A 17,240-nucleotide genomic window follows, 5' to 3' on the forward strand; every position below is an offset into this window, starting at 1 on the left:
AGATCACATTGGCTTCAGTTCTGTACTTTTGTTATCTCAAAAGCACTCACCCATTGGAACAGTACGCCCATGGATTTTATCAGCCCAGCCTGCACAGTAGCGTAAAGTTTTTATGCAGGCACCTAAATCCATTAGGTAGGCAGTGGAAAAGAGTTTCCCACCATCGATGGCTTCCATTGTCTGCAGAAATCAGCAATTACAAAGTTAATATCAAATATTGATAATGATTCTCATGTTTGTATTTTGTCATTTAGCTTTTGGTTGTTTAGTTTAGAAGTTTTCACCTTCAGCACAAACTTTTACATTCATTCTGCTATGGAGGTTACTTTTAGCACTTGAGAAACCCAGTTCAAATTGAGAAATTTCTAGATGGTTTATTCACAGTGAGCTATGCAGATAACATGAACATGGGACATTTGAGATGATCTGAAAAAAAAAAAGTAACATTTCTCTCATTTTAATCAGTTACATTGTTCTAGTTTATGTTAAATATTGTACAAGTGTCGATGACAAGAACATCTAGGAGTCTGCATAAATACCTGATGCAAATAAAATAAGTCCCTCAGCCTCTTCGCACTGATGATAACACAAGCTTACACAAGTAGTTTCTTGCAATAACTGGAAATAACTTAAGATCCTGTGCTTTTTAACATTTAAGGAACACCTTTCTAGGTGCTTAATAGATGAATAGTGAGCAACTTACATGAGAAGAAGACTGGAATAAAAACATGGAAGCATGCTTTATTCCAAAACATGGAATAAAAGACCCCAAATATATTGAGTGTTCCATGTGCAAAGGAAATATTTCCTGCTTTAATGATCCCACAGAGCCAGAAGCACTAAATAAGGTTGATTTCCAGCCAAAGTTAAGGAGTGTGGTCTGGATTAATGCCATTTTAACATACCTTAATGTCGGGACATCTAGTTGAACCTATGTAAAGTTCTTAAATTGTGTCAGCATCTTATTTACACTGGTATATTTTTTTACACTAGATTTTTTCTGAAGATTTTCTCAAGGTTTTCAGTACAAAATCACTGGGGACCTTCAGTTTTGTGAACAAATCCTGTTAGGATGCTTGATGGTGATATTGAAACTATAATTTCTAAATTTAGTCAGATCTTAGTATCATTATTTTCTTTTCTAGATTTGTTATTTTGCATCTCTGAGGTTCTTTGACATTTTAGGCACTATCTAGAGTCATCCTGCAAATACAATGTTTCTCCATCAACTTCCCTGTGAATTCTGCACTTTTAGTTAAGATGACATGTTGCAGATCTCAGAATAGGGCTAGCAGAGAAGAAAGACATCAATGCTTGGTGGCTTTGAGCATCAAGGAGCAGATTAAAAAAGATATGCCCTTGTCATTCCAGACAGTATATTTGTGACTGTGTTGTTCTTTTTTGGACATGGAAAAAAAATCTTCCCTGGCCTCAAACTTATGAACTCTATAGTTTTGAACATTACAACAAGCTGAAACCCCAGAAACAAAACTCTCAGTAACTCCTTCAGTACGCTGTTTTGTCTTTTTCTTCTAGGAGCCTACCTATTGTGTTGCTGAGCTTCAGGAGAGGCATCATCACTATATGAAACACCGAAATGGAATACTTTTGATCCTGGTCAGGTGCATTAACACAGAAAAATGCATCTGCAATTGATTCCAGGGATCTCTTTGACACTTAGTGTTTTCAAAGCTCCTTTAGATTTTATAGTACTCGTTCTCCAGTTAAGATAAACTGTGAGTGGAGAAAATTTCTCTTAGCTTTGATTAAGCCTGCAAAGCACTTAATTCAAAAGTACTTTATCTAAAAAGAAAAAGTACTCAGTAATGTGAGCAAGGCATAGGAAATAAAAACTAAGCATGTAGAATAGAAAATTAGGAGAGGTTACAAAGAAGAGTTATACTTTTGTATTATGAAAATGGCAAGTGAGAACAATAACTTAATGCTTCAAATTTCCTGTGGAAAAAAATATTATTTCACTATCCTCTTTGGATGTGAAATGCCTCAGGTTATACAATAAAGAAGCAAATGCCAGATTTTCCAGTATTTAACTGGCAAAGGGGAGTACTTTCCCTATTAAAAATGTAACTCTTAAAATTTTGTCCCTCTCAACTTCAATAAATCTAGGATTGCTGAGGACAGAACTTCTAGTCATCTAAATTTCCCCCTATCAAGTAGACAAGATTAATTTAGAGAAATAACTTGGGTGAAAAAAAGTAGAACTTTGATATTTCCCGAACTTGGAGTTCAAGGAAAAAAACTAAGCTACTTTAAATTTTAATTTTTCTTTCAAAAATCTGCTTCTGGCACATGCAAGAGTCATCCTGTACTACAGTCATAAGAACAACAGAGTGGACAATATATTTTTGTAGTTTTTACCTATTTTGAAGATTTTAAATTTTATGAGCTTATCACTGGTGTGGTTTTGTAGCTAGTGCCTACGTAATTCAGACTGTGACTACATCAGTCTGGGTGATGATCCTGAGTGTTGGTTACTCCTCCAGCTCTCTTAAATTTTTGACACTGTTGTCAGAAAACCAGGATTCATCTTTAGGATAGTGAAAACAATTATTCTGCCTAAATGTTAATTTCAGAAGGTGTTGGAAATAGAAAAGAGGTCAACTTAATGGTAGCATTATATGTGGGATTATGAAAGAGGAGCATGAGGTACTGCACTTTATCAAACAAGCATTGCCTTTCTACTTTAAATGTTTCTTGTATTAGTGCACAATTCGTAGGTGGTGGTGCTATGGTTTGTGTCTGCTGTTAAGAATGGTAAAATGGCCAATACACAGTACATGGTAAGGACAGGACATCATTCCTAACCCCCAGTCTTTTTTCCAGTCTTTTTTCTTCAGGTATCATACTTACAGCTAAAATCAGCCGATCTCTTTCAACTAAGTCAGCTAGTTTATTCAAGAGGGCTCCTCTCTCAGAAGCATCCATTGTACGCCAGGTAGACCCAAGCTCAAAAGCTTTTCTAGCTGCTTTAACAGCCTTGTCTACATCTGCCTGTGGGGAAAAGAGAGAGATTTTATAATCAATAATTGACTCTGTTATCAGTCTTGTTCGTTGTTAAACATGCAAGGTGTTTTGCAAGATAAATCAGATGCCAATCCAAATATAAGCAGAATTAGTAATAGTAATTCTAGGGTTATTTTCTTTCAAACACTTCTGCTATAATTTCACCAATGAGAACCTGTATGAAAAACAGATGAGTTCTCAAAGCTTCTAAAATAAAAGCATATTAAAGAGCTCTATTTTTTTAAACCCTCTGCCTGCTAGTCTATATAAGTGGGGATACATCTACCACTTATGCTGTTGCAATTTAATCTATTGTACTTACAAAGAGATACCCAGTTTTGTAAGACAAATATTTAACTGCTCAAAATTATCTAAAAGTATATGATGGTGTGAAGGAGACCTGTTAGATCTGTTTTTTGTTAGAAAAATCTGTTCTTTAGAGTGTTTCACAAAACAGACATAAATTCTATTATTGAGGAAGGTAAATGCATTTGTTTTTAAAGTTTTAAGGAATGCTTGTGTTTACAATAATTTTAACAACTGACTGATTGACCAGGTTTAAATTGTTGTATGACGGGATGTATGCCTTGGCCGCTACTGGAAAAGAACAATGGAAAACCGTAAGTCTTACTTGTGTGAATTATGTAAACTAAACCAAAACAGAGTGTCATAAATTCTTTATACTACAAGTGCGAAAATAATTAAAACTAAGGAAAAATACATAAAGCTAGTACAAAGCTGTGAAGAAAAAGTAAGAAAAAAAGATACGTTTTTCAAATGCATAAAATTTAATTTGGGCACATAAATCTAAATGTGATTTATGCACTACATGACTACAAAGACTCATAACTCCTTTCAGAGGTAGTTTAGACTTTTTACACAAGTACATTTACATCCCCCTGACAATTTGTTGAGCTGCTTCATTATTACTAGATGCCTTTAGGATTAGTGACTGTGGCTTGAAAGAGCCATCAAACTGAAAGGAAAACAGTTCCCACCCACTTATGTGTCTGTGCTTTGTAATCTCCACTTATTTTTTTAAATACCACTGCAAAGCAGTGTACAATCCTTTGTTAGCCCTATAGTATACACAAATTAAATTCCTCAACTCTCTTGGTTCATTATCTAAAGAGTAGGATCTAGACTATTAGGTTCACAATGACTGTGTAATTTGCTAGATTTGTGCATTTCACTTGGCAATCTTATTAATAGCTGTTGTCATTACATATTAGTTTACAAAATTATTGAGAGAAAGCAAACCTGTGTGTCAGATACTATTATCTCTTGTTTAAAAAGTTGTTAGATTGATTTGCTTGTAAGGAATGAAGGATGCAAAAAATTTTAATGGTAAGTGAACAGTTCCAGGTCATGAGTAATTTAATTTGAGGGTGATGAAAGACTGGGAAAACCTTATTTGCAATATAATTTGGGGTTTTTTAAACAGTGAATGAAGAAGATGTATAAGAAGTAACATTTTACATCAAAAGCAGATACGGCTCTAGTGGGAAATGATTCAATGATTCAAGGTAACAATGTAGCTATTGAATTCTTCATCTGAGGACAAAAAGAGCCTAAAATCATCCTAGTAAGTCATAGTAACAGGTAACTGGGACTAAAGAAAAGCAAGTTCAAAGTGTCTAGAGAACTTTAAATATATATCTACTAATTATAGATTTGGTATATAAAATTTTCAAAAGACAGAGTCACACAGACTTTCTCAGACATCTTTGTCCAACAAAAAGTTTAAACTGTGTCTTCACAAGAGCTTTCCTAATAGTATATGGTCACTCATATGCTCATGTACTAGAAAGATAACATTTGAGCCAAAGTTTATCAGAAGATTCATAATAAAATTACAGAAAAGATCAAGATTCAATGAGCAAAGGATGTTGAATGAATTGAGTTTCTATGTATTTCTCAAAAGAGCATTTAATTTCAGAGTCGATCTTTGTACCATAAATTAAAATACTCTGAAATAAATTGTGCTTTTCATGATGGCAGTAATGTTTTGGTGAATTTGCAAGAGAGATAAAAAACTTATATGTTTTATACTCATTCTTATGAATTAAAAAGGTGTTTAATGGGAATTTTGATGAGAATTTTAAAATTTAGTTGGTTTACATCCCATTCTAGGTATGCACACTTAACTAACATGGGTATAAGAGGTCATTTTGTGAAAAATGCGAGAAAATTTTCCTGTGAACTGGAAATACACCATTCACTTCTCATATTTACTTTCTCAGAGTTCATTAAAAAATACAGGCATCAGTTTGAAAGTTTTAAAAATATTTAAACAACACTGTTGTATTTAAAAATTAACCTCCCTACTTCATAACTTACATTTAAACAGTATAGTAGTATATAAAAAAAATACAAAGCTGCCTATTTGAGGCCTTAGGTTTTCACTATATCCTTGTTTATAAGGCTTCTATCTGTAATTTGCCACATAAATACAAAAAATAAATGCTTGCTTAGAGGTGTCAACAGTCTTTTAGTCTTCTGCTTCAATTAGTCAATTCAACATACTCTAAGGAAACCAGTTTTGATGGAATTAATGTCTGTTTGATAGATTACCTTCAGCTTCAGAGCCTTTTTTAGGACTATGTCCCAATATATTTTCATGTAATCAGATTTTTGAAGGGGCCAATATTGGGAAGACATTAGTAGCTAGAAGTGCTAGTGGTAGTGATCGTTTTTGCAGAGTCTATGTGAGAAGATATTTGTGCACTTCATATCATCTATGATGAAAATCCTTGCATAAGTGTGCAATGCACAGATTACATCAATGTGAAAGAATAAAAAAAATAGATTATTATTATTAGATTATAATAGATTATTATAGATTATTAGATTAGATTAGATGTTCAGTTAGAATCGATTATAATAGATTGTTATAATAGATTATTATTATTAGATACCACTGATTCACAGTAATAAAAAATTCAATATTATTTTAAAAAGTTAACAAAAATATTTGTTCAAAATTTTCTTCATATGAGCAAGATCCTGAGCATAAAGCACTTTTTCAGTGTTATTTATAAACAATATTAACGCTTTGTAGAAAAGCTAGGAACTTTATGTTTACAGAATAATGTATATGGCATGAAGTAGGTACATCACTAAGGCGATGTTTTATATCAACACATATGTATGCTTGCCTTCCTGCTTTTAATATGCAGAACTGAATTTACAGCTAGGGTTACGAGCAAGAAAACACTACCTTGTCACCTTCTGAAACTTCACAGATTTTCTCTTCATTTGCAGGGTTAAAGACTTCAAATTTTTTACCACTGATTGAGTCATGCCACTCATTGTTTATAAATATCTGCAGAGGAAGATAACAATATTAGTAACATATATATAGCTGTTGTCTCTTATGTACTTTAATAAAGAAATCAAATTTCCATAGCTGAGAACTGCCTGATTGATAGGTACCTAAAATAAAAGTGAAGCAGCTTTGAAGAGAAATCACTTATGCACAAAACAGCGACAGCTTTTAAAAATTTCCTTCAAACGGAGAGCCAAATTTTCTCTTTCTATATGGTATTTTCATTTTATGCCATAACATAGAAGGACACTGTTATAAAGGGTTCCTTCCTCTCTCAAACTGAAGTCTGTCATGTAAAAGGGAGGTTCAGCTCTAAATGACATACGTAAACTTGCCCACAGATTAAGATGGAGGACCTTTCTGCTACATGCCCAGACAGAAGTAAATCCGATATTTGGTATCCTAGTACATGTAGGATATTGGAGAACACTTTTATTTAGCATTGCTTTGAATTCACTTCACTTTCTCCTGCCAGATCATAACAAAAAATAACCAATAGTATTTTTCTGAAATTAAAGCCAAGACTTAAATTAAAAGTCTTAAATTAAAAGACTTAAATTAAAAAAACTTCTCCAGAGTCAACTGAAGAAAACAAAGAGCTACATAAGCAGATAGAAAACCAAGGAAATATACTTCTCAAGTTTCATGTTACAGGAAAAAACCATTACAAGAAAAAAAGGTTCTTTATTTTTTCACTAAAATCCTTGGTCTTTGTAAACTAGTGTTTCACTGAATTTGATCCTACTCAAGATACAATAGCAGAATCAATGCTCTTAATCTCTTACAAAGAAATCAGAATTTACTCCATTAAATAAAGACATTAGTTACAAGTCCAAATGAAATTACTATAATTAATGTTTTCACCAGAAGTACCTTGTTAGCAAACCTAGAGAAAACCTTGACTATCTTTGTCAAGTAGTCTTTGTCTTTGGTAGTTGGTGCATTTCACAGTGAAAATCTCTGGAAAATGCAACAGGCAGCACATACCGGGAGAAAAGTATATAATTGCTATCCTGAAAAATAGCTGAATTATTTTATTGCTGAAATCACAGACACCTATTTCCTTTTTTAAATTATTCTTCTGCCTGCCCTAATATCACAAGGAAAGGAGGACCAGCCCTCCAGACTGAATCATACCAAAAAGTTTTTTTACTGCCCAAATCAAAATATCCAAAAGCTGACAATGATGCAGATTTCAAGGATGGCTTAAGGACACAAGATTGCTGTGGTCCTCAGCTACACATATAACATTTTTACATCACAATTCTTGGAAGGCTTACTGTGGATACCAGAGACAGGGTTGTGCCATATTGCTATGAACTTGCACACAGCAAATCTAAGTGCTGAAGCTGTATATGCCCTCTCATCTTGGCATGGTTACAGCTGACAGTCATGTGTATGGTGGGGGAGGAGGGGATTGGGCTCTTTTTCCTCCCCTTCCTATATGAACGTTTCTCCCCTAAACACCAGGAATTTAAACCTCTCTCATGTAGGTCTTCAGCACATGCTGCAATCCCTGCTTTTGAAGGATAAAGGTATTTGCTTTTTATGACTTCAGGCTTTGGTGAGATAATCCTTAGGTAATTGTTTTAGCTATCATTGTTTTATAATCTGTATGACTATCTTCTTTTTAAGGTGATCCTAGCAATCTGATGTCTTCAGTAATTCAGTTATTCAGTAATTTCCATCAATACTGTGATTACCTCCAATTTAATGGTCACAGCTATCAAATCTTTTGTCACCCTGACACTAGTGACACTTCCATGCCTCCTTCTTGGTCTTTAGGAATTAAATGCAAACATACTCCTGATCTACTGACAGCTACTGCCAATGTCTGGCTATTATTTTTTGAAGTGCAGGGAGTGTCTACAGGAAATTAATATTCCTTTTTGTCCATTGTGATAGTTTTTCATATTTCATTCCAATTTTGAAGTTCTCTGTTATGTCTCTATGATGATTTCCCTCAGCTCCACCTGATTTTCCATCCTCTCAGACATGTTCTAACCCCTTTTAACTAATCTGTTGCTTTTGTGTGGAACATCCATATCCTGGAAAGACCAGGCCAGTATGCATTACTCATTTAACTGCTTTTTCCTGACTTCTCTGACAAAGGAGTGGAAAAAATGAAACAACAGAATTGCTAAAAAAAATTAAAATCTAGGATCCTGTTTTTCTCACTCATGCTAGAAAATTGTCTTTTTATTTTTGTTTCAAGCTTTACCTAATGTGCCAAGTGTATAGGTAGCTCTGAAGAAGAACAAAAGAACAATTGTACAGCAGCAAGCTTACAGCAAAGTTAATCATAACAGCAGTAATGAAATTGATAACCAAAATTCATTTCATAGATGTTAGGGACTGTGACTTTACTTCAAGACTAAACTTCCATACTGGCTGAAAGCACATGCTGTGAAAGCACTGAATTTACTTTGTACAACTGGAACAAATACCATCAGCTCTTGATTGCAGCATTCCTGGCACACATAAAACAGTACATAAACAAAGCAAGAAGGGTACTGATGTTTCTCATATTGATCTTTTATGATCCATAACCTTTCCCTGTACCACAGCCCCAGAAATTAAAACCTAGGACTTTTTTGTAGGGAAAAAGTAATTGGCAAAAGTATTGTTGTATCACAAGGAATAATTAAATGTTTGAAATCCTTATAAAGTCTGCATGACATTGGTATCATACAAGAATACTTTCTTCAAGGACAGCATAAAGTTGCCACAACGTCTGCTTTGCATTTACTATTAATATTGTTGCCTGTTTAGGATCACACTTCCCTTCTCTGTCAAGCTCTGGTATCCTAATTTCAGTTGTGCTACATATCCCTTAACCTTATGTCCAAGGACAGTCTCAGGAGTGAGTGGTTCTGCACGTCTCTAGTTCTTTGATTTCTGAGTATTAATAAGACAGTTGATGCAATTTGTACATATTTCTATTAAAGAAACAAAGAAATAAACAAGGAAATAAACCACTGCATAGGTCAATATTTTTCAGTTGTGATGGGTAACTGTGGCACCATACATGCTATTCTAAAAAAGATAAATGTCTTTTAAATTACATACTTTGTACCATTATTAAAATTGCTGTAATTTTGATAATTTTTCTCTCACAATAAAGATGATACAAATGTAAAGGATCCAGCAAATGTTAAGTGACAAGGAATAAAAAAATCAACTGAAAATATGCTCTACTTCAGTTGTAGGTACTGAAAAGTTATATCATATTACACAGCTCTGAAAGTTTAGAGGAAAAGCAGAGTAGCTAAGGACCTCTGGGTGAAATTTGTGGTTCTTGTCTCTGTTCATGAATACAAAATAGAACCTGGTCCTTACCCATGATTCACAAGCTGCCTTGAAGACTGCCATCTCTGAGGCACTATTGGTGAAATTGTCAGAGTTTAATTTTTATTTGTGACTCTGCAGATTAATCTTGAAACAGACAGGAAGACCCTGTTGGAAGGATCTGATACATGGCACAGATATTGAAAAGAGGAAATTATATTTCTACCAAGTGTTGTATGGGTTGTTCTTTAAAGTGGACATGATAGTGTATTCAGTCCAATGTTAGCAGTAGCTGTTATCCTTTGAGATTCCTTGGTTTGGGTCAGGTCTGAACTAGTGTCTCCACCCTAAGCTGCCTTCCTTGTGCCCAAGCCCACCTTCCTGCTCCTGATGGGCTGGTGCTCTCCCTTCCATCTGTCTCCCAGTGTTGATGCATTGCTGGCACCCATGTGAGATCTTGATCATGATCATCATTGGGACTGTGGAAGACTGACTAACTGTGCTAGATATTTTGTTCTCAAACTGTACTTGTCTTCAGGGTCATTGCATCTTGCTCCAGCTTAGTCACTGAAGCTTAGCTGTGTGACCAATTAGCAGAAAATATATGATTCCTCTTTCCTCTCTGTTAGAAACAGTAGATACGCTGTTTCTGCTCATAGTAACAGGAACATTTAAATAGAAAGACAGAAAATATTTGGGGAAGGCAAGTTGATGTAAATGATGGTTGACTTATGACAGGTCAGTGCCAAGACACCAAAATTGCAGGATAAATGTTTTCTGTCACACAGACCTAGGATTTAACCTATACCACCACAGTCATATATGCTATGAAAATGTGACAGATTTCAGGTAAGAATTTTTTTGCATTTGAAATGGCTTACGCTGACTCTTTAGGTGATGGCTACTAATTGGTGAAAAGTTTGCTAATAACTATAAAGAACAACAAATATGCTATCTTTAAATGGATATGGTAGCAAGTTTCTACTGATATATGCTTGTTTCAGATTGTTTATATGTGGGTTTTGTATACAGAATGTCATTGCTGCCTCCAGCCACCAAGACTGACCAGTACACTGGTAATTTAACAGAAGCTGGCAGGGAAAGAAGTATGAAAGTCCCTGGAAATTTCAAATGTTTGGTGAATTTAATTATAGGAATATGCACACAGAAATGTAACTGTTAAGAAACAACAAAGACAGCAGTTAAAGAGTTAATAGGAAAAAAGCCATCTTTAGTAACTAGATACATTGCCAAGGAGAGACAAAGTGAAAGGTAAATATTAACATAACACTGCTATGATGTTACAGTACGCCAAATTCATATCTGTCTGTGAACTGAATAGTATCAAAACATACCATTTTTGGAAGTTCTAAAAGTACTTGTTTAAATATTACATTTATTGCACCGGCCAATATCACCCATAATATTAGTTTAGAATAACTTTCTTATTAGTGTTTCTAATACCATTCCCATTGAAAACATAAGTTTGTTATACTAAATATATACACAATATTGTATCAGGGCTGTGAATAATCAAACTGTCCAGATGTCTTCTGTAAGCTAGATAGCACTCTTGCATATGCAGGTATGAAAGACAGGAAAAAGAAGGATAAAGTAAAAATTCTTCTTGTAAGCAGTGTTACATACACTGCAGGCAGCTCCAGTCTTAGAATTGCATGCAGCCATGCTTATTTAATGCTGTGGAATACATGCTGAAGACAAACATGATGTGGATCTCTAAATCCAGGGAACACTGAAGTACTAGCAAGCAGCAGCCACTAGCAACTCCCCCGTTTTGCTGCAAAAAAAAGATAATTTGTAAATCTTACAATTACTGATTGGTTAATATGTTTTGTCTGTCAAGCAAAACTCCACTGCCAGGTTAGATTTTTTTGTATGCTGGTTTGTAAGACATAAATGCAAAAGATCTACCCTTCTGTGGCATGTGCTGTGCATGGGGTTTTCTCTGATGACTATCGCCCATGAGGTTTAGGGCTGAAAAGTGATTTAGCAAGGATTTAGAAATGCTGTTACAGGCATTTCATACCTTTTATTTCACCGATGTTTTCAAAAGAGAAGATGGCGCTTATTTCAACATCTCAAAGAATTATTGACTTTCAGAGTTCTTTGCACTAGACCTGGAAATACACATTTGATGTAGATGAGACTGTATACTGCTGAAGTTTAGTATTTAAAAAAAAAAAACAAACCAGGAAACAGGCTATTGTAGTCAAAAGCCTTCTGGCTGGCTTCATTTCACAGTGTAATACTGCAATAAAATCTCACTTCTCTGAAATTAATATTTAGATTTCAGATAATCTGATACCATTCACCATTTAGGACTTCAAATTTCCTGCAAGACTACAGTATTTCTGTCATTGTTTAGACAATTGATTGGTCACTCAAATAACTTGAGCAGAGAATGATAAACCAAGACCTGGCCTTAGTCTCTCTTTGTCATCTCTAGGTTTTGTTTTTTTAACTTCAGTCCCTGAATATTTAGGAAAGGCTCTGAGGTCATTTAATAAAGTAACTGATATCTCGAAAGTGCCATATTTGTGTCTATGCTGCATGAGGAAATCAAGTATTTGACTGTCTACATCTTTGTTTCAGGTGGACCACACCATAGCTCTGCTGAAATAGATTTGGGCCTCCATAATTTCTTGCCAAATTTCAATACCTGCTTAGCTGGCTGCTTGCAAGCTTTTATGTGCAGACAGTAAACCAAAAGTGGTTTTTTTAGGGATGATGGAGAGTGAAGAGATACTAGGGCCGTGGCTGGGCTCTGTCATGCTGCAGGCAATTCAACATCACTCAGGTGAGGTGATGCATAGTGGTGACAAATTGTTGGCCTCTATTAGCACCTTCTTTTATAGAATATGAGGGTCATTCAGATATTATTCAGTTTGATGATGGCAGTAAGTCTTACAATTACATCTAAATATGAAAGAGAATCGGGGCCCAATGGGAGGCTCATTTTAAGCGGTGTATGTTCTGATTTACTAGTTACAGAACACATCAGGATGTCTCACTATCCTTTAAGCAATCAAATTAAAATGTGTGAAGTTATTTAAGGAATAACTAAAGATGGAAATTTTAAGCCTTAAGAAAATATAGCAACGTAGAATACTGGCTGAGAAATATACTTTTCTCAGATTTTTCCTTACAAAAAGTTGGTATTTTGCTAATATTGCATCTAAATTCCACCCCCCCAAAAAAAAAAAAAAAAACAAAAACAAAACAACAAACCAACCAACCCAAACCTGTATATTGTTGATGCAGAAATTACATTTTATGACAATACATTTTATTACAATTCATGTTATTACATTACATTCAGGCAATTAACTAATAACCAGACAACATACCCTTTCAATTAATTAATTTTTTTTTCTTTTGTTTTCTCTGCTAGTGGTTTTCCTCCTAGGAATCTGATCTTAAAAAAAGTATATTTCTACAGTATCTTTGTATTTTATACTGATTATCTTTTCCCAGATATTATAATTAATTTATTGGTTTTTTGCCCCGCATCTTTGTGAAGCTAATGGTTACCACATATGTGCTACTCAGCTAGAATTTTCATTCACTCAGAGGATCTTGCCTTTCCTCACTTTCTGATATTTCACATGCAACATAGGTAGAGCATGTACTGCCATTCTCTCCCCTCATGTAACTGGACAACTAAACAGCTAACTAATCTGAGTTTCTCTGATTAAAGAAGCACTACAGGGCTTAGTATATGTGAAAACATCATGACAGAAATTGTTTGTCAAACAATCATTGTCTAATTGCTCAATTCTGACTAAGTAAAAAATTCACTAGTGTATTTTTAGCCCGCTGTCAACACTGGAATATCTTTAAATGAGATTCAGATATGAAACCAACTCAAGGTCACTTTGTGGTTCATTAAAGCCAATTTAAATGTTTTAAATGCATTCAATTTAATTATTGAAATTCAATTTTCTTGTAGAATGCTTAGTATTATACTAGATGGGAAAGTTTTATACTATTTGTAAAAAATAGCTATGACAACGTATAGATCCATACAGACATGGAAACACTTAGTTAAATGGGCTCTGTAAAAGGACCTAAGCGGTCCCTCTCATAGAAAATAAAAAGAGAGATTGCTAAGTAAAGAAGAAGGTTCTTTGAACACGTACTGCAAACCTCCCTTCAGATCCCTGTGTGATGGGTGTTGATGTCATGCCATGGAAAAAAGAGAAAAAGAGTTTTTAGAGCTTGAGAACCTCTTGATATCTAAGAAGCTTCAGACAGAAAGGTTAATACCTCATCTGGATCTCTCCAGTGTAACTAGTCAGAACAACCCCACACCCCACGTTCTAACTTGTATGGGGCAGGAGAGGAACAGCATGGTTAAGAAGGCAAGAATAGAATGGCTGTGTTGAATTGTGGGATGACTGCTGGGTATGTGATGACATGTCTATTATCCCACCTCCCTGTCCCTTGGAACACTCCTGTGGCTTTCAGACAACCCACTGTGATATTTCAAGAGAGGATGAAAACGTTGTAAAAACAAACCTTTGAAAGGGTGTGTTGGATTTGATCAATTGTAGGGATACAATTTTGCAAACAAGTACACTGCATTTCTGCACAGTTTCACCTTATATGCAGTTGTTAAGGAAATGGTATCTATTGTCAAAGCAAAAGAAACATACATTTTCTATGTACAGTCTCCTTGGTTGTGCACCATAGGCATTTCAGCCATACCATCTGTCTTGTGATTGCTTTTTGAAATTAATGGAAAAGATAATTAAACATTTCAGAAGGATAGAAATGTTTACAGGAACTTTATGTCTTCTATATTCAGTTACATCATATTTCTGAATAGTCTAGTCTCTAGAACTCCATTGTGACTAAACGTTCTTCTCTGATTCAAGTTTTTTTTTAATTTTTTTTTTTTTACACAGGAAGAACTTTCATAGCCTATTAAATATTTACAAAGAATGGTTCTGTGTGATTTATTCAAGAATGAAATGCATTGAAGTGTGGCTAGTTCTTTTCTCATGGAGGAAAAAAAAAAAAAAGAATGAAATTCAAATGACTAATCTAGATAATCACTGAATACCTTGGTTTTGGGAGAGAAAATAAATTGTTTTACCTGAGCATTTCAGAGGGCAGAATTTCAATATTTTCTGCCACCAGTTTTTTCAAAGTTCTAGCAGATATCTGTGTACAATGATATAAAACTGGCAAAGGGGCTTTTGAAGCTGGGAAAATCAGTCTGGATTCAGAACTTCTTTATCTGTGTATTTCTAACTGCACATGGAAAGAATTTGCAGTTTGTGGTAATATTGAGTAATTAGTGATGTCAACATTTCTCTCTTTTACTGATAGTTATTTGTTTAAGCTGAAAAGCAGATTCGTTATCTCTAAGAAAAATATGCGGGGGAAACTACTTTTCTTTTAGTTTCATTTTCACACGTCCTTTTCCACAGGCTTATTTGGTATAGTTATTTGTTTGTAACATAAAGCAACATCTTAGCACTTTAATTTGTTCTCTGGTCTTCTCTGAAAAGTAAAATAATAATATAAATCTTCCTTTGCTTGATTTACACTCCCTGAGAACTTTCCACTGCAGAAAGTTTGTTTCCAGAGAAAACCAACAACCACCCCAAGTGAAATATGAAACGATTCTATCACACTTGTACAATTCCTGAAATACGTAGATTAAAAGGATCACTGAACATTAGTTGCCAATACATATTATATCAGAAACAGGTTAGTATACAAATTTTAATCCTGATTTACAATTCATTCTATGCTTCATTTAAGATTAAAATTAGCACATCCTGCTCTCTGAGCTGAATGCACGAGGAAAAGTAAGAAACACAAACACTACTAACCTTGGTGTACTTAATTTTCAGATCTTTGAGTGGTTCTGGCAGAGCTGGAGAAACTGCAGCAGGGCTGCTGTCTGAACCTTGCTTCTTCATATTTTCTATTGAGGAGTTTGAGGATGTTCCTGAAACACAGGTGAAATGAGGTATAGGGGAAGTGAAGTGATTTTTGTCCTGACTGAGCTCTTTGCTTTATTTGTGCTTTTTTATATGTACCAGCCATGGTATATTTGCATACAGGAATATGATTGGATGAAAGAATTCATTGCAAAGAGAAAATGACACTACTTATTTTTAAAACCAGAAGCAACAGCCTTTTCATTGATCTGAGACCTTGACGAAGTGAATGCTGCTGAAACAATCCACTTAGACAGACGCTGAATTTCTTAGGGGGGAACACAATCTAAAGTCTCCTCACCTTACTTGTAAATTGCCTTTCTCTCAGCAGGAAAGTCCCCAGACTTTATGTGAAGTTCTTGACGTACTTGAAGTCAGCTCTAAAGGTAAAGATGCACATGTTAGGTCTGGAAACAAAATAAGCCCTTCCTACTGGAGTATATCAAGAACAATTCCCAGAGCCGGAAAGCTCTCACTAAAACCAGTCCACCCTAGGTTACACTTTAATAAGTTCAGAGCAGACCGTAACTCCTCTAATTAACAGCTGCTATTTTGACCACAGAAATAAGGGATGGATATGGTAATATAAAACCCTTCACATGCTTTTCAAGAAATGTGAAAATAGGACAAAATTGGTATATCCAGAAACCATAGTCTGAGGACAGAAGCAAGAAAAAGCTTGGTGCTTTTTTCTCACATAGTATCACAATATTAGACAAAATTTGTACTACAGTGCCCTTTGGAAAAATCTTAATTTTCATCTTTCATCTGTTATTTAATAGAGAGGAATTTCCTAGCTAAGGTGGAACCCACTGGTGTATATATGTTCAGTTCTACTTATACAATGACAAACGTGTGTCTGGTAATGGCAAATCATTTTATAAGTCACAAAACCTTCTTTCTTCAGGCAGTCCTACATTGCTTTTACGTGCCAAGATTCTGACACAGCACAATGGATTTTACTGTAGAAATAAAGAAAAAATATGTTGCTGCTTTCGCTGAGATTACTGTAACTGGTTGCCCAGGGAATTTGTAGATGTCCCCACCCAGAACATGTTCAGATACAGGTTTGATGGTGCCTTGAGCAACCTGATATAGTGGGAAGCATCCCTGCTCAAGGCAAGAGTATTGGAACTGGATGATGTTTAAGGTCCTTTCCAGACCAAACCATTTTATGATTCAACCCAAGTACTTGAAAAACTCCGAGCTCAGTTAAATAATATATGAGGCATCATCTAAGCCATGTGACAATGGAGATTTTCTTGCTTTTAACTGATGGCTCATATAGGACACAGGATAAAACTGATCTTAGAATACATCAGTTATATGTACAATTTTTTTTTTTTTTTTTTTTTTTTTTTTTTTTTGTAATGATGTATGGATGTACATTTTAAACAAGATTTTCTGGCCTTAGGAAAACCCAAATAATTTCTGGATAAGAGGGAATTCTTTTTGCCCAATAGTTGTCTGTTGGTAAGACGTAAAGCGCTGTGTGGACTTGAACAGTTTCAGCTATTCACTTTGTTATATGGATGAAGGATGCCCATTTACATTACTATAACATTATATCCAAGGTTACCAGCTCAGTTACTTCCTCATGGATGTATCTTTCAGCTCTTCTGTCT

The 17,240-nt window shown here is 34.8% G+C and overlaps 1 protein-coding gene across 1 annotated transcript in view; it reads right to left on the minus strand.

The window, feature by feature from the left end:
- The window catches only part of ALDH1A1 (aldehyde dehydrogenase 1 family member A1), a 31,676-nt gene extending 15,969 nt beyond the window's left edge, over positions 1-15,707 (minus strand). Inside the window, exons 1-4 of the mRNA XM_071731963.1 lie at positions 15,505-15,707; positions 6,245-6,349; positions 2,872-3,012; positions 51-180 (exon numbers count right to left, since the gene is read on the minus strand). Coding sequence (XP_071588064.1) covers positions 51-180; positions 2,872-3,012; positions 6,245-6,349; positions 15,505-15,594 — 466 coding nt within the window. The 5' untranslated portion in view covers positions 15,595-15,707. The remainder of the gene's footprint in view (positions 1-50; positions 181-2,871; positions 3,013-6,244; positions 6,350-15,504) is intronic.
- Positions 15,708-17,240: the final 1,533 nt, after the last annotated feature.

This window comes from Heliangelus exortis, chromosome Z (genome assembly GCF_036169615.1).
Source record: "Heliangelus exortis chromosome Z, bHelExo1.hap1, whole genome shotgun sequence".
NCBI classification, from domain to species: domain Eukaryota; kingdom Metazoa; phylum Chordata; class Aves; order Apodiformes; family Trochilidae; genus Heliangelus; species Heliangelus exortis.